Source organism: Typopeltis vanoorti, chromosome 17 (assembly GCF_054136105.1).
Source record: "Typopeltis vanoorti isolate ZY-2024b chromosome 17, IOZ_Tvanoo_1.0, whole genome shotgun sequence".
NCBI lineage: Eukaryota > Metazoa > Arthropoda > Arachnida > Uropygi > Thelyphonidae > Typopeltis > Typopeltis vanoorti.
This window is the reverse complement of record NC_143565.1, coordinates 33,815,260-33,834,560: the sequence shown is the minus strand read 5'-3', so window position 1 is coordinate 33,834,560 and position 19,301 is coordinate 33,815,260. Positions and strand designations below refer to the sequence as shown.

At 36.0% G+C, this 19,301-nt stretch overlaps 1 protein-coding gene across 2 annotated transcripts in view; it reads left to right on the top strand.

Annotated features, from left to right (window-relative positions):
* Positions 1-19,301, top strand: part of Pms2 (mismatch repair endonuclease PMS2) — a 272,119-nt gene that overhangs the window by 196,265 nt on the left and 56,553 nt on the right. For both annotated transcript variants that reach the window (XM_090407693.1, XM_090407694.1), the window contains exon 16: positions 10,484-10,583. In XM_090407693.1, coding sequence (XP_090263819.1) covers positions 10,484-10,583 — 100 coding nt within the window. The remainder of the gene's footprint in view (positions 1-10,483; positions 10,584-19,301) is intronic.

Below are 19,301 nucleotides of genomic sequence, written 5' to 3'. Positions count from 1 at the left end.
TTTATATATGGGTACTATGAGAGCTCTACTCCAATCATCGGGAATTCGTCCCTCTGTCCAGGCTTTCTGAACTATGCAGTGCAGCCACTGTAAGACTCTTATACCACCATACTTCAGCATTTCTGGTCGAATATCATCTACTCCTGCTGCCTTTCCACATTTCAAGCCTTTGATGGCTTTTTCTACTTCAAGTATGGATATGTATTCCTGACTGCATGCCTGGTCAGTGTTTTTTATCACTGTGCTGTCATCACTGCTTGTTTCATTTAGCAGTTTTTCAAAGTAATTACTCCATACTTCAAGGATATCTTTTTCTCCTGTTTTCATTTCACCTTTATCATCTCTAATTCCTTTTACAGCACTCTTTCCTCCATTCCTAAGCTTCTTCAACAACCTCCAGAATATTTTGCCACCTTCTTGATATTTATTTTCTATATTCTTGCCAAAGTCCTCCCATGACTTTTGTTTAGCTAGTTTTACACACTGTTTAGCTTTCTTACATTTGTCTCTGTATTCTGTAAGAGTAAAAGCTGACTTATTTGCCAGGAACTTTTGATATGCTTTCTTCTTTTCCTTCACTGCCTCTTTAACTTCCTGTGTCCACCAGGGAGTTCTGATTTTTTTATCTTTGCACACAACCTCACCACATGCCTCTCTTGCAGAATCAATCAATGTTTCCTTCAGAGTTTGCCACTGAATCTCCAAGGTTTGATTCCTGTTCTCAAACTCTTTCATTTTATTTTCAATAATATTTCTGTATTTTAGTCTACAGTTTACATCTGAGAGCTGCTGAACTTTTATTCGCTTTAAAACTTTCTTACATGTTATTCTTTTCAATATGAAATTCAATTTTATCCTGCTCAAGACTAAATAGTGATCACTTCCAATTTCAAATCCTCTGTACACTCTGGTGTCCTGCACCAGGGAGAAAACATCACTATCAACAATAACATAGTCAATGAGACTTTTCTTATTCCTAGCCTCTTCTCTCCATGTGAATTTGTGCACATTTTTATGTTGGAACATGGTGTTAGTAATAACCAGTCCATGTCCTGAGCAGAAATCCAACAGATATTTGCCATTATTATTAGCTTTGCTCTTTTCTCCAAATTTTCCCAAAATATTTTTGTATGTCTCACAATCATTTCCTACTCTACTATTTAGATCCCCAACAAGGACCAACTTTTCCTTTTTCATTGTGTCAGTTGCTTTTTCTAAAGCCTCAAAAAATTCCTCCACTTCTACCTTAGTAGAGCCTTCTGTGGGACCATAGGCACAAATAAGTCTCATTGTCCAGTTCCCCATTCTCATATTTGCCCACATTACTCTACTTGAGACTGACTGCCATTCAAGAAGATTAGCCTCGTATTTTGTGTTGAATACTATGGCTACTCCTTCTTTTCCTTGATTGTCATTGCCTGAATATAACATTTTGTATTTATTGCCCAGAAAGATCTCATCAGTTTTTGTCTTTTTTGTTTCAGTCACCCCTATTATGTCGATCTGGTACTTATCTAATTCCTCAGCTAGCTCCATTTCTTTGCCATTCAGGCTTCTTATGTTGATAGTACCGATCTTTAACTCTGGTGATGTTGAGTTGGGGTTTGTTTTCAGATTTGTTCCAGTAGCTGACTTTTCGCTGTTCGCCCTGGTTCCCTGGCGAAAACAACGGGGGCCTTGTTTAACCGGGCGATGCCCCAGCCGGCATGAAATTTTGTCATGTTGTACCATCATTTTTTATTTTGGTTTAACCAATAAGAATACAATTTGGTCGGCTAAATCCCAAATTGCCAGCCCATCCTCGTTCGTTCAGTATCAAAGTAGATACCCAACAGGGTGCACCACGAGAAGGTGAGGATTGGACATTAGGTCAGAAGCCCTGGTCGGTTCTCCGCATTCCTTTAAAGGCTATGTGGAGGTCTCCTCTCAGTTATACAGCTTTGACCCTTTTGAGCCTTTGACAGTAAGAGATAGGTAGACAAATACCTAGATAAGATCTTAAACAGGTGTCATGGATATTGTAAAATACATTAAACAGGCTAAGTGGAGATGGGCTGGTCATATTGCCAGATGCAGTGATGGGAGATGGACTAGAAAAACAACAGAGTGGAGACCAATGGATGGATCAAGACAAAGAGGAAGACTGAGAAGAAGATGGATGGATGAACTGGAACAAATTGCAGGAGTGAGATGGATGGGAGAGGCAGAAAACCGAGTGATCTGGAAAATCATGGGGGAGACCTTCGTCCAGCAGTGGACAGCACCAAAAGGTAGAAGAAGAAGAATATAAATTAGAAAAAGATAAAAAGAATATAACAGAATGTTCCTTGGAGGTGATGATTGCTAAACAGAAGTTGATGCACTTTGGTCATATTATTCCTAATGAAAATGATTGGGAAAGATTGAGGGAATGAGAAGAAGAGGAAGACTGTAAAAGAGTTGGATGGACAACAGAAATGAACTTACCAACTGGAACTTACAGTTTCTGAAAGAAAAATTATGGGATACCAAGCATGGTATTATACATGTCTGTAAGGATGTTCTTTGCATTATGGGTTACTAAGGCAAGCGATGTGAAGTTATTAACTTCTATATGAGTTGCTCAGTCCTGAAGTTATTTCAGGACTGAGCAACGCAAACTTTGTTTGCTTACACTTGAATAAAGGATTAAATCAAGTATATAATTTCTTGGTACCTTAAATTTATAGTATAACCAAGTGGAAAAATTTCCAACAAAAAAACATGGAGAAGTTGACCACCTGGAAACAGTAATAGTAACTTGCATTGCAGAAGGATCATTTGATTAAATTCTGATTCTAATTAAAAACTGCCTATACCAAACACCAAACCAGTATTTAAATTAGTATACAAATGCCAAACTACTATTCAAACCAACTTCCCTTTTGCTATCAGTTAGGCATACAGGATATACTGTCAATGGAAACTTGCATTTCATGAGTACTCTGCCTGATCTGTAACTAAAAGAGCAGAACACCAAACTGTGTATTTATGAATCAGTTCGGAAACAGCTGGTTAGTATACATGTTTTAACACCCTTCTTCATGCAGAAAGATATAGAAAAATATATGATCTATAGAACATTTCTAATTTAAATGAATTTGGATGCAAAAAACTTGCAGAGACAACAAAACCAAAGCAGGCAAACATCCTTCATTGCACTCTCTGGACATAGTTGACATATTAGGTCACTAGTTTGAATATTTTCTGCTTTTGCTTATTTCTGCATTGTGTGGAAATGATGCAAAATATTGATAATTATGTTTACTTCTTTTACCTGTTGTGTCGTGATAAGCCATTACACTCATATTATAGATATAACTGCTTTTCTGGCAGTGGATTGTTCAGCACCTCCTTTAATCTGGGAAAAAATATACGAGTACCCATGAAATACCAGCAACCACCTGATTAGTTAGTCCACTCGTCTGCCACAGATGCATGTGACAACACATGCTTGCTTAATTATTTACATTTGAAGGTGATGATCTGTTAATTTTGAATGATTATTAGCTAATTTCACATACATTTAACTCTAACTATGGTTTCTAAGGTATGGCTCCATTTCACAATAGTTATAAGTTCACAATATGTTCTTTGCACTCTTTTCTCATTTTCTTTATCCCCTTGGAACCCAGTAGACCAAATCTGCAGAAAATAGCCCAGGTGCAGGCTTATCAAGACCTTTTAAAGAGGCAAAATGATTTTCTTATCTTTGCAATTATTCACTCTGCTGTATTGTCAATTTTTACTATGTGACCTTTAAACTTCAAATTCCTATCCACCATTACTCCAAGATCCCTAGCTTCATCAGTTTCTTGTGGCATAACCCTGCTAATATAATATGCCGCTGGAAATATCATCATGCCAAAGTGCATAACTTTACACTTCCTAACATTAAACTGATAGTCATTTTCATTTGCCTAACTTTCCAGTCTATTCAAATCATTCTGAATATTATTATTCTGAATTCACCACACACCAGAGATACAGATAGGTCAGTAGTTAGACACGTGTTTTAGCACCATCCCTGATTGCTAATTGCTCTACCTACCTTCAAATCATCTGCAAACCATTGCACATCTCCTCTTAGTCTCTTCCTAATGTCATTAATGTATAGATTGAACAACAATGGCCCAAGGACTGGACCCTTGAATCATTCCCATCTCTTCAAGAAGCACATTAACAGATTTCCTATTGCTCTCTAACCACTTGCCCACACCACACACACACATACAACACTGTTGTGTTATAGGTCTTGTGACTTCTCAGGTGCATGTGTGTAGGTGATATTTAAAAAAAATAAGCTGCCTAATATTTTGACCTAGACGTAGGTGATATTTAAAAAAAAATAAACTACTTAATATTTTTACCTGGACATTAAGATCATCATTTGTGGTGTGTGTGTGTATATAAAGAAACACAAGCTACACTATAGATCACCATAGTTTACTACAGCATTACATATTTGGCCAGCTGTTACCTTAGCTTGACTTCTGGTGGTGAGAGAGCATGTGTGCATCTGTGTGGCCCACAAAAGATTGTGAACCTATGCTGCATTACTGTACTGCGGCTGTGCTAAGAAAGTTTTATATATTTTTTAATTTTTATTTGTCTTATTTTTTGCATATACAGGTAACCCTCATATAACGCAGATGTTAAGTTTCGCAAAAATGGCGTGTTACATTATGCGAGACTCAGATCACATGGAAAAAGCAGGGTTAGGTTCTGAAATCGTTTTTTTTTTAAGATATAAACTCTTATATCTTAAAAAAAATATTTTTGTTGGAAATGACATATCCAACAAAAATATATTTTTATTTAATTCAGGTAATTCATGTAAGTTAAGTAAACATAAAACTATGAAACAAATACATAGTATAAAATTATAAAAAATTATAAATTGCACATAATACTTGTAGACAGGCTTATACGTTGGTTATGCATTATTAAAACACTTAAGGAATAGAACAACGTAGTTAAGGATATAAATTAAATTAAACTTTAATAAATATTTTCCGATATTTCGGCAACGTCACATTGCCATTTTCTAAAGGAACTTACAAAAAAGTTACGTGCACGTAGGCACTACAACACAGAAACTGGGAATGAAGAGATGAAGCTATTGTTCTCCTAACAGTCCTGATGGTGTCCTCTAGCGGGCTAAGTAGGTGTTCTTGGCCGTTGGGCTGAAGGTCTGCAGATGTAGGCCTCCCAAATTTGGGGCAGTCGCATACAACCAAATCTGTTGAGGTTTGGAGAATTTCTTAGGGCTGAGGCTGATTCCTTAAAGAGTCTTTCAAATTTGTATTTGCTACGGTGTATCACCGTAGCTTTCTTCCACCGTATTCTGTGGCGTGTATCCAGAGCATGGTCCGCAAGCCCAGAATGACTGTATTTGTGAAAACGGATGTAGTCCTTGTGTTCCGAAATTCTGATATTCGTTGTCCTGCCTGTTTGGCCAAAGTAAGACAGTTTACAATCCGCAAGGGACCTGGTAAACACCAGGTAGGTCTAGGGGAAGTGGTTGGTCTTTAGTGGAGCAGATAAGGGATGCCAATTTTCTGTAAGGTTTGTAACAGGAGGTCAGGTCATGTTTTTTTAAGATATTGGTAATCTTTTCCGAGGTGCCTCGGATGTAGGAAATGGTGATGGATTTAGAGTAATCCTTGTTGTGGGGGGGGGGGGGATCTGTGGTTTGTAGGTTCTAATATTTTTTGGATTTTTTTGGCGGGGTAGCCATTGGCTGAGAAAGGTAATTCATGTGATTGAGGATGTGATTTAGTTCAGTGTTTAGGGCCAAGTCGTTTGAACAGATTAGTTTAGCCCTGTTGTATAGTGTTTTCACTACTCCGTATTGTTGTGAGGGGGGTGGGGTGGGATTGTTGGTGAATGTATCTGCCTGTATGGGTGGGTTTTCTGTAAACTGAGAAAACCAAGGATCCATTAGGCTGGCGGGTGACTAGTGTGTCTAGGAAAGGGAGGCTGTTGTTTTTCTCTTTTTCCAGAGTGAATTTGATTCTGGGGTGTTGGTTGTTTAAGTGTGTTAAGAAGGAGAGAAGTGTTTCAGAGCCATGTAGCCAAATAGCGAACACATCATCAACGTAGCGAAGCCATATGGTTGGTTTTTGTGAGGCAGAGGCTAAGGCTTTTTCTTCAAAGGTCTCCATAAAGAAATTGGCCAAGGGTGGAGAGAGTGGTGAACCCATGGCTGTCCCCTCTATTTGTTGGTAGAATTTTCCCTGCCAAACGAAATAGCCTGAGTTCATTGTGAACTGAAATAAGGCTGAGATATCGGGAGAAAATTTAGCTTGGATTAGCTCTAAAGTTTCCTTGAGTGGGACATTTGTAAATAAAGAGGACACATCAAAGCTGACCATTATTTTAGTATGTTGGAGTGTAAGGTTTTCTATGCTGGCTTTGAAATGGGCTGAGTGTTTTATGTGTGATGGTGTGTTGCCAGTATAGTGTGTGAGCTCTTTGGCCAAATGTTTAGCTAATTTGTATGTGGGGAATCAATGCCATCCACTATGGGACGTAATGGCACGTTTTCTTTGTGTATTTTTGGGAGTCCGTAAATACGGGGGGGGGGTATAGAGTTAAATGGCTTTAATTTGTTGGTAACTTCTACAGGCCAAGAAGTGACTCTCTTAAGGAGCCTGTGAAGTTTTCTAATTTGAGAGTTGGTGGGATTGTAATTGATAGGGAGGTAAGTGGCCCGATCTAATAGAAGAGCATTCAGCTTACCTGTGTAGTCCTTTTGGTTAAGTACTAAGTTGCATTTCCCTTATCCGCTTTGGTGATAACTAATTCTTTATTATTCTTCATTTCCTGTAGAGATTTATCTTCCTTGTTTGATATGTTGTTTTAATAGTTTTGTTTTGTTGTTTTAAAACAGGCTTCTTAAGAGAGTCACTTCTTGGCCTGTAGAAGTTACCAACAGATTAAAGCCATTTAACTCTATACCCCCCCCCCCCCCCCCCCCCCGTATTTACGGACTCCCAAAAATACACAAAGAAAATGTGCCATTACGTCTCATAGTGGATGGCATTGATTTGATTCCCCCACATACAAATTTGCTAAACATTTGGCCAAAGAGCACACACACTATACTGGCAACACACCATCACACATAAAAAACTCAGCCCATTTCAAAGCCAGCATAGAAAACCTTAATCTCCAACATACTGACATAATGGTCAGCTTTGATGTGTCCTCTTTATTTACAAATGTCCCACTCAAGGAAACTTTAGAGCTAATCCAAGCTAAATTTTCTCCCGATATCTCAGCTTTATTTCAGTTCACAATGAACTCAGGCTATTTCGTTTGGCAGGGAAAATTCTACAAACAAATAGAGGGGACAGCCATGAGTTCACCACTCTCCCCACCCTTGGCCAATTTCTTTATGGAGACCTTTGAAGAAAAAGCCTTAGCCTCTGCCCCACAAAAACCAACCATATGGCTTTGCTACGTTGATGATGTGTTCGCTATTTGACCACATGGCTCTGAAACACTTCTCTCCTTCTTAACACACTTAAGCAACCAACACCCCAGAATCAAATTCACTCTGGAAAAAGAGGAAAACAACAGCCTCCCTTTCCTAGACACACTAGTCACCCGCCAGCCTAATGGATCCTTGGTTTTCTCAGTTTACAGAAAACCCACCCATACAGGCAGATACATTCACCAGCAATCCCCCCCCCCCCTCACAACAATATGGAGTAGTGAAAACACTATACAACAGGGCTAAACTAATCTGTTCAAACGACTTGGCCCTAAACACTGAACTAAATCACATCCTGAACACTTTCTCAGCCAATGGCTACCCCCCTCCAAAAAAAAATCCAAAAAATATTAGAACCTACAAACCACAGATCCCCCCCCCCCCACAACAAGGATTACTCTAAATCCATCACCATTCCCTACATCCGAGGCACCTCGGAAAAGATTACCAAAATCTTAAAAAAACATGACCTGACCTGTTACAAACCTTACAGAAAATTGGCATCCTTTATCCGCTCCACTAAAGACCAACCACTTCCCCTAGACCTACCTGGTGTTTACCAGGTCCCTTGCAGTTGTAAATGTCTTACTTTGGCCAAACATGCAGGACAGCGAATATCAGAATTTCGGAACACAAGGACTACATCCATTTTCACAAATACAGTCATTCTGGGCTTGCGGTCCATGCTCTGGATACACGCCACAGAATACGGTGGAAGAAAGCTACGGTGATACACCGTAGCAAATACAAATTTGAAAGACTCTTTATGGAATCAGCCTCAGCCCTAAGAAATTCTCCAAACCTCAACAAATTTGGTTGTATGCGACTGCCCCAAATTTGGGAGGCCTACATCTGCAGACCTTCAGCCCAACGGCCAAGAACACCTTCTTAGCCCGCTAGAGAGCACCATCAGGACTGTTAGGAGAACAATAGCTTCATCTCTTCATTCCCAGTTTCTGTGTTGTAGTGCCTACGTGCACGTAACTTTTTTATAAGTTCCTTTAGAAAATGGCAATGTGACGTTGCAGAAATATCGGAAAATATTTATTAAAGTTTAATTTAATTTATATCCTTAACTACATTGTTCTATTCCTTAAGTGTTTTAATAATGCACATAATACATAAATGTTTTAGGCAAAATAAAATAAAGTGTATATTTTAATCATCATCACTCTCTTCAAGAACTAACATTTCATAGTGGCTGAACATCATCATCACTTGAAATCGCTTGGACATCATTAGTATAATTCTCATTGCATTCTTGGCTGGTTTAGTTATCAAGAAGTCAGTAATAAGACCTTGCTTACCACTATGCTGCAATATTTTATTAAGTTCATAATATGGAGCAAAACAAATATCCAATTGTCTCGTGAATCTTCCGGAGTGCTCCATTGAGAGATCATTATCCATAAAATAACCTTCTTGCCAAGTCCAAATCCTTCTGCTAATTTCTTTAAACTGAATTCTTTAACGGATTCATCAAGATCAGAATCTTTGGCAGAACTTTCCCCATCATTTGGTTCGACATTATCTATTAATTGTACCAGTTCCTCATTTAAATCTATTTCCCCATCAATTAATTCACTATTGAAGAGATTGGAGCACTTATGAAGAAGTTCGCAAAGGTTGAGTCTCATGTGCTGATCGAAACCGAATGTATCTTCAGTCTTGTTCAATTGTTACCTTGGCAGTTTACAGTGGGTGGGTTTATCCCTATTAACAAACGTGTATATCGCAAAAGTGCTCTAAGTGGCCATTACTATAAAAATAATTTTTTTTACATAAAAAAAAAGCATTACATATTGTATGAAACTCACCAAAAAATAAAGTGCTCAGCTTGAGATTAACACACTTATGATTTTTAATACGCTTTCCTGGCAGAAAACGAAGACAATTTTCTACAATAAATACTTTATATGGAAAACATTTGATGTACATGTATGCTAAAGGTATTTCCCCTAATATAAATTGGCTACTTATAACTACATGTGCGATATGGGCAGACGCAAATTTAACGAAGATAAAATTTGATTTTTAAGCCACTCGTTGAAAAATAAAGATTGAAAAGATAAAGGGTTACTACAGTTTGTAGACCGTCTTATATCGAAACTGCCTTGTATGAGTACCGCGTTCAACAAGGGTTACTACAATTTGTAGACTGCGTTATATGAGGGTTACCTGTATATTAATTTATACATTTTTTTATTATTTTAAAAGTTATTTAGGGACAATTCTTAATGAAGATTTTATTGAGAAATGTATCTTTCTCAATATACAGAGCAGCCTCTTCACATAGATATCTACAAGAATATTTGTTGTAATAAAATGAATGAGAAGACAATTGCCATGTTAGAGTAATGACTTCAGTTTAATATAAACCACCAACAACAATCTTCCAGTTGTTTCCATAATTTTATGATAATGAATGCTGATCACTGTATACCTACAAAAAAAAAGGATCCACAAGAGTAATCTCATTATGTATGGAATCATAAATATGCTGTTTGATAGAATTGATTTTGTATGCTTCACTGAGACAACTTGATAAAATGAACTAATAATCATTAAAAAAGTCCTTTGTCAAAATGGACACAAAAGAATTTCCTTTATGTCGATCCTTCATAACATTTTCTATTAAAATTAAAAACAGATTATAGGGAATTTGACTACAATGGGATTAAACTATTCAATGTTTAAAAAAAAGTTAAGAAAACTTTAAAATGAATACTTATCAAATTCCTTGTAAGTAATAATTAAAAAAAAAATGCTAGACATGAATTTTCAACAGAAGTCTTGATAGCCGAGAGTTGAAGATACACTTGTCCAGGTTTTTTTTGGGACTGTGCCTAAATATCTTATTTTGAAAATGCTGAGGTATATTATTTTAGAAAAATTTCCAGTTCATATGTAGTTTAGTATTTTTGTATACCAGTAAAGTATTTGATAGATTTATTGTGCATTTAGGAAAACAAGAAATAACCAGAAATGATAGACGAAGGTTTTCGGCCATGATAGCTCCATCTGAAAATCAAAATGCAGAACAGGAATTGCAAAAGCAGATAAGGCAAGTGATAATAAATTTTAGGAACTACTTTTCTACATGTGTTAATGCAATTTATGAAATAAATATGCATGATATTAAAAAATTATCGATATGAGAAAGAAACAAATACTGAGCATTTTCAGTATTCTTCTGGCCAGTTTGCTTTTTGAAGGTTGAAAAAAAACCAATTTTATAGGAGGGAAAAACCCTACCACCTCCATATGAGATTAAAGGCTATGAGTCCAATTTATGAGATACATCCAGAAAGTAAGGCAAATTCAGAATTTACTGCCAAATAAGATATGGGAGAGAGGTTGTGCATACATAGGAGTATAGATTGACTCATTAGCTAACCGTTGACCATTTTACTTTTGTCATGTTATCGTTTGTTGTCCTCTACAAATAACGTATAAGGTGTGCTGTGATAAAAAGTCCTGCTAGTTGCAAGGTTCACCGTGTGATTTGTTGTAATAAAATGAATGAGAAGACAATTGCCATGTTAGAGTAATGACTTCAGTTTAAAATAAACCAACAACAATAATCTTCCAGTTGTTTCCATAATTTTATGATAATGAATGCTGATCACGGTATACCTACAAAAAAAAGGATCCACAAGAGTAATCTCATTATGTATATAATCATAAATATGCTGTTTGATAGAACTGATTTTGTATGCTTCACTGAGACAACTTGATAAAATGAACTAATAATCATTAAAAAAGTCCTTTGTCAAAATGGACACAAAAGAATTTCCTTTATGTCGATCCTTCATAACACTTTCTATTAAAATTAAAAACAGAGATTATAAGGAATTTGACTACAATGGGATTAAACTATTCAATGTTTAAAAAAAGTTAAGAAAACTTTAAAATGAATACTTATCAAATCCCTTGTAAGTAATAATTAAAAAAAAAATGCTAGACTTGAATTTTCAACAGAAGCGTTGATATGAAAACATGATAGGGCTACAGAAATTCACTGAAGACTGTAAGGTTTAAAAACCTAACATAATGAGTGACAGTAAGGTTAGGCAATAGTGTTATTTGTTTAAAGAAGGATGTAGTAGCTTGCCAAAGTGTGGTGACAGACGATTTGGTGGAAAGAGTGAACATGAAAATTTGTGAGAATTGTCGTTTCACAATTATGGAACTTTCTTTTGAATTTCTGGAAGTTTCATGCTCAGTCATTCATGAAATTGTGACAGAAAAGCTGTGGTATAAGAAATTGTGTGCCAGATGGGGCTCAGAAGTGCTGACCTATACTCATCAACAGCAATGAGTGGAATCAGCTCAAAAATTTTTGGAATATTACAAAAATAAAGGAGATGAACTTTTTTCTTGTATTGTGACTGGTGCTGAAATGTGGATTTCGTACACAAACATTGAGTCAAAACAACAATCAATGCAGTAGCACCATTCATCATCTCCAAAAGCAAAAAAAAAAAACAAACAGGCACTGTCAGTCAAAAAAATAATAGCTACTGTCTTCAGGGACTGAAAAGGGATCTTGTTCATTGATTTTCTTCAGCAAGGGTTCTTCAGACTTTATTAACCTGATAGGTTTGCCTAATTAATGCAGTTAATTAGGCAAACAGATGCATATTCTGAAATGCTGAAGAAACTCAGACAAGCAATTCAGAACAAAAGACGAGGAATGCTGTCATCAAGGATTGTTTTGTATGACAATATGCAAGTTCACGCTGCAGCTTGAACTCTCCAGCAAATTCAGAAATTTAGACAGGAGCTTATCAACCACCCACCCTACAGCCCAACCTCGTACCCAGTAACTACCTCTTGTTCTTTCATTTGAAGCAGTGGCTGCCATCTCAGCAGTTTGAAGAAGAAGATGAGGAACTGAAGATATCAAAATATGCCTGGAAGTTAATGGCACCTATGTGGAAGAATAAAGTATATATGTAGTTATTTTAGCATGTAATAAAGCTTTTTTTTTTCTCTACCAGTTTATTATTATTATTATTATTATTATTATTATTATTATTACGGGCAACTCCGGGGAGTCATTAGACTCATCGAGGGAGGCCCCAAATCATTTTCATCACAACTATTCGACATTCATATAGTATCTATCATACCTCGCCTTAAACTCATTCACTGTCACAGCATCCACCACAGACTCAGGGAGCGCATTCCACTCATTCACTACTCTAAAAGTAAAGAACCCAGCTCTAACACCTTTACTAACCACACTTTTGCCCAGTTTCCATGGATGTCCCCTAGTCCTCCCACAACCAGCCCTGTTCTCAAAAATATCTTCTGAATTAATTTTATAGAAACCCTTCAGTAATTTGAATGTCTCAATCATATCTCCCCTTCTCCGCCTATCAACCAATTTTTGCAACCCACAAATCCTCAACCTGTTCTCATACGGTTCATTCCACAGATCTGCTATCATCTTGGTCACTCGCCTCTGGATCCTCTCCACCTCCTCCCCATCAAGAAGAAACCTAGGTGACCAAATCTGGGCACAGTAGTCGAGATGAGGTCTTATCAAGGCTCGATACAGAGGAACAATAACCTGCTTGTCTCTGCTTGTCAACGTATTCTTCAGCAACCAAGTGATTTGATGAGCTGATTTGGCCACTTTTGCAATGTGTCCCCTAAATTTCAATTCCTTATCCACCAACACTCCTAAATCTCGTGCCTCATCAATTTCCTGGAGCACGGTTCCACCATTTATTTTAAATTCCTTACCAGACCTTACTTTCAGGATTACTTGTATTACATCTGTAAAATGCATGTGTTCACTTTCAGCCAGTTTACTTATTTTGTGAGATGAGGAACCCAAGTTTCCAGGAGAAACACCCTTCCACCTCTATATGAGACTGGCTAACTGAACTTCAGTTGAAAATCCCCGATGAAGATTCTTTGCATTCACATGGGATTTGATGCCAGGCCTTTCTGACCAAAGTGCATTGTTGATACCAACTGTGAGTGACCAAGGCTCTGTGAAGAGAATGTTGGATTTAAAAACTTGCACAAAAATCTCTCCATGCACTACAACTACAATTAATATAATAACTAATAGCAGACATTCTAAATCATACTTATATTTCTATTATTAATTCTGCTTTAAATTAGAAATCACTCAGTAAGTGTGAACTTATATAAGTTCACCCTCATATAAGTGTGAACTTATATGAGGGTGGTCTGAAAAGTTCTCGGCCTAACAATGAAAAAATGAATTTATAATTTCAAAATTATTTTTATTTTTCAACATAATCTCCCTTAACACTAATACATTTATTCCATCGTCATTGTCCCATCCTTGTAGTGGTTCATAGTAAGATCTGCAAAATACCCCTCTACAGCTGCAATCACCTCTTATTCGAAGAAAAACACTAACCAGTGAGGAAGAGTTTTAGTTTTGTGAAGAGATAGAAGTCAGAGGGAGTCAAATCTGGGGAATAGGGTGGATGTTCCAACAATTCATAGTGCAGATCCCTTAATTTTCCCATTGCCAAAACACCTTTGTGGGCCTGTGCATTGTCCAGATGAAAGATGATTTTTTTCGTCTGCAAACCGGGTCTATCTCACAAATTTTTCCGCCTAGTCTGATTAAAAGATTGGAATAATATTCTCTGGTTATTGTTTTATCCTTTTCAAGATAATTAATAAACAAATTGCCTTTAGCATTCCAAAACACCGATGCCATGACCTTCCCTGCTAATGGAACTGACTTTGTCTTCTTTGGCGCTGAACAACCGGATTCTGTCCACTGTTTTGACTGCTGTTTGGATTCTGGTGTGTAATGGTGAATCCAAGTCTCATCAATAGTATAAATCAACACACAGAATCAGTTTTATTTTTGTTAAAATGCTCCAAGCACTGTTCAGAGATTTTCATGCAAGTGCATTTTTGATCTGTTGTGAGCAAGTGTGGCACTCATCTTGCTCAAACCTTTATCATTTGCAATTCTTCATGCACAATATATCCTACACGTTTTTTTGAAATTCCTATAGTCTCAGCAATTTCACGCACTTTGACTAGCCAGTCATTCAATATCATATTGTGCACTTGATTAATAATTTCTGGTGTTGTTACACTTTTTGGACATCCTTCACATGGATCAACTTCATGGCTGGTACGGCCACGTTTAAACTTGGCAGCCCATTTCTTAATTGTCAAAAACGAAGGAGAAGAGGGCCCATAAACTTTTATGAACTTTGCATGAATTTTTTTGGTGTTAAACCTTCTTTTACAAAGAATTTTATAATCCCACGATACTCAATTTTATCCATTTCAAGGGATACAGACAACACTTTTGCTTCAAACAGCTGTATAAAACAAACTACTTGATAGAATGACTTGCAATTTCATATGGACGCTTATGACAGATGTACCAACTTAGAAAAAAAAATCATGCCGATAGTGTTGCCATCTATGATTGAGGTTGAGAACTTTTCAGACCACCCTCATACAGGTGCACTTATTAAGTGATCCAGAGAGTCTGTTCTAGAAACCAAACAGGAACTTCATTTGAAGCCACTTTAGGCTTTAAATAAACAGGAACTGCTCTTTCTTACCTGAGATATGAAATTTGCCTATCATATAAATGGCCATCTTAATCAGAATGGCATGTGAACAAACCAGGTTTGCAGATATATGCTGGTAGCCCTAGTTGAATTTGACAGTAATTCCAAACAACTTACCCTATAAGAAAAATAGCATTTTCATAAAAGACTTCTGATAATTTAAATATAAAGATTTGTTGGATGAGGTGGGGGGTGAATTATGATACATTGCTAACAGTCCTTATGAATGACACTTTGGATTTAAGATTTTATTTATTTGGAAGGAACAAGTTAATTGTGAGTTCTTTGTGTAACTCATCTCTCTTTTGCTATATATGCCTAACTTTTCTAGAGTAAATGTAGCTATGACATTTCTAACTTTATCTTTTCACTCATGTGGTCATCTCACTTCAGGTATAGTTCTTGGATGTCTTGATTTTTAACATTCCATCTTTAAATTTATTATATCATTTCATGGTACACTTATTATCCAGCAAATTAACCTGATAGGTTTGCCTAATTATTGTTGCCCATGAGTCTCGTACTTACAGTTTTGACATTACATAAAACACTTCTTTTTTTTTTTTAATCTTCACATCTGCTGATTAAAATGGGATAAGTGCACATGCATACAAAACTGTGAATAGATGAAAAACTGTCTTAAATTAGATAACTATAATAAATTCAGTTTGAAAAAAAGTGTGACTCATCCAGGAAAAAAAATTGTGTTGAAAATTATTAGCACTCTTTTGTTGAAATAATATATATAAAATGCATCATGCACTGAGTTTGTGTTCTGCTGATCTATCCACCCATGGACTGGAATTATAATTTTAATTGATATTATCACATTGAGAACTGAAAATAACAGTTTGTCATATAACTTTCCAACTTGTTAGTGCTGCTATAGTACAGTCAGATGGGTGGATTCCTCAGATCAGCAAATTTAAAATTAATAAGAAGTGTAGTTTTTAATCATGTAATTTCAATTTGCATTCATGGCTTTGTCTTTATCGCCTGCATTATCCAAAGCAAGAAATGTATACTTCTTACATAAATAGTTTTAATGGAATGCACACTAAACACATTTAAATAACTTTCATGGCTTACACATGTAAAAAAAAATTATAGAATTTTATTCAAAAACTTCAATATATTTCATCCAATGTTACGTGGATATCATCAGGGACATCGACCGTTAACTACATTCACTGAGTTCAAAGGAACATTAGTAGAAATTGTGTAGATAAAACATAAGTTTAAATAGTTATTAATTAAAAAAAAAAACACTTATGCACAATTAATAGTGATCACTTCCCAAAACTTAGATATTGGCATGCAGTATGATTGGTTGAGGTTTGAACCTCAACTGACCAGATTGCTTGTCAATCATTCACACTAATAGTGAATCACAGCCATATTTGACTTACGAGGGTGGTCTGAAAAGTTCACATCCTTGACCATAGATGGCAACACTATCGGCAAGGTTTTTTTTTCAAAGTTGATACATCTGTCATAAGCATCAATGTGAAATAAGTCATTCTATCAAGTAGTTTGTTTTATACAGCTGCCTGAAGCAAAAGTATTGTCTGTATCCCTTGAATTAGATAAAATCGAGTATCGTGCAGTTATAAAATTTTTTGTAAAAGAAAGTTTAAGGCAAAAGAAATTCATTCGAAGTTCATAAAAGTTTATGGGCACATTCTTCTCCTTTATTTTTGACAATTAAGAAATGGGCTGCCAAGTTTAAAAGTGGCCGTACCAGCCTTGAAGATAATCTACGTGAAGACGTCCAAAACGTGTAACAACACCAGAAATCATTGATCATTGATCTCTGAACAGTGCTTGGAGCATTTTAACAAGAATAAAACTGATTTTATGTGTCAATTTATACTATGGATGAGACTTGGATTCACCATTATACACCAGAATCCAAACAGCAGTCAAAACAGTGGACGGAATCCAGTTGTTCAGTTCCAAAGAAGACAAAGTCGGTTCCATCCACAGGGAAGGTCATGGCATCGGTGTTTTGGGATGCTAAAGGCATTTTGTTTATTAATTATCTTGAAAAAGGTAAAACAATTACCGGGGAATATTATTTCGATCTTTTAACCAGACTAGATGAAAAAATTCATGAGAAAAGACCCAGTTTGCAAAAGAAAAAAAATCATCTTTCATCTGGACAATGCACCTGCCCACAAAAGTGTTCTGGCAATAGGAAAATTAAGGGATCTGCACTATGAATTGTTGGAACAGTCACCCTATTCCCCAGATTTGGCTCCCCTCTGACTTCTATCTCTTCCCAAAACTAAAACTCTTCCTCACTGGTTAGTGTTTTTCTTCGAATCAAGAGGTAATTGCAGCCATAGAGGGGTATTTTGCAAATCTGGGGAATAGGGTGAATGTTCCAACAATTCATAGTGCAGATCCCTTAACTTTCCTATTCCCCAGATTTGGCTCCCTCTGACTTCCATCTCTTCCCAAAACTAAAACTCTTCCTCTCTGGTCAGCGTTTTTCTTCGAATCAAGAGGTGATTGCAGCTGTAGAGGGGTATTTTGCAGATCTTACTGAGAACCACTACAGGGATGGGATAATGGTGCTGGACCATCGCTGGAATAAATGTATTAGTCTTAAGGGAGATTATGTTGAAAAAAAAAATTATTTTGAAATTATAAAATCGTTTTTTCGTTGTTAGGCCGAGAATTTTTCAGACCACCCTCTTATGTTATAAGGCTGCCATTCACCATTAAAGATCTATCCCCCACCCCAGCAGTGAAATGTAAAAAGGTAAAATTATTACATTTTATAGTTAGTTTACAAAGTTTCTGTAGTAATGGAAGCTCTTCTTACCATGTTGATCCTTTCATACTATTTGTGCAAAGGTTAGTACTGAACACTTTTTTTCCCTTAAGATATCCTCTTAAGAAATAAAAAGTTAGTTAAAACAAAGGTAGTTAAAACATTCACTGTGGTAGTCACCATGAGCATGAGATAATCTCTGAACCATTTCAATCTAAACATAAGCAAAGTTTGCACATGAATATCTTCAGGATTAATCTTATATGTAGGGCTTTCAACTTCACATTGCTTAAGTATTTTATAATGCAAAGCATACTTCCTTTCAGATGTGTATATTGATGTTGCTATGCACTATGAAAATACCCATAATGCATAGCCATTGCCATATGGTGTATATTAAGCAAGTTTAATATACACTGCTCAGAAAGAAGTTAGTGGACACCCCATGGGCAAGGTGCATTGTGCCATGTAACGAGTCATGTTTGTAGTTGGTATGCATTGGAGGAATATGATGCTTCCAAATCAGTGCAATTGATTTGGAAGCAACCTTGTTTGTATAAAATTGCTGGGAGAAGGGAATTAATGAAGTTTGAAAGAGTCATTGTAATAAGATGCCGTGTTGCAGGCCTATTTTTGGCTAATTGTTGACAAATTCGGTCATCCAAGGTCAATAATCAATGATACCATATTGAGATGGAAGTGCATTGAGTCAACTGCAGGTGCTACTCACAGAATGCGACTGTAGGGTGCTGTGATGGATAATATGTAAAAACCGCTATTCATTGGCTGCAGATTGAATGTGGATGAAAACCTGTGGAGTATTCATAACTATTAAATAACATCTATGCCACAGTAGATAACTTTTTAATATGTAAATATTTTGTCTTATATATCATAAGACATCTTCAGTACAATTATCAAACAACAATAGGAACTAAATTCAAAAAAACATTTACGTGCATGCTTAAATGGAATCCCTCTGTGTATACAGTAGCATATTTATGGATTAAACCTAATTAAGATGTTAAAAAAAAAATATATATATATATATATTAAATTAATTATATAAAAATATGTATAAATTAATTATTAAATTAAGTATATAAAATTATATATATATATATGCATTTTAATATATATAAACATATATAAATTATCAAATTAATTATATAAAAATAATATGTATATATATATATATATATATATATATATATTTATTTATTTTTTTACAACCCAGTTAGGTTAAATCCATAAATATGCTACTGTATCCATAGAGGGATTCCAATTTAAGCATGAATGCAAATGTTTGTTTTGAATTTAGTTCCTATTGTTGTTGGAAATATTTACATGTTAAAAGTTATCTAATGCAGAATTCAGAACAGAGGCTCACAACATGGGTTTCCATGGT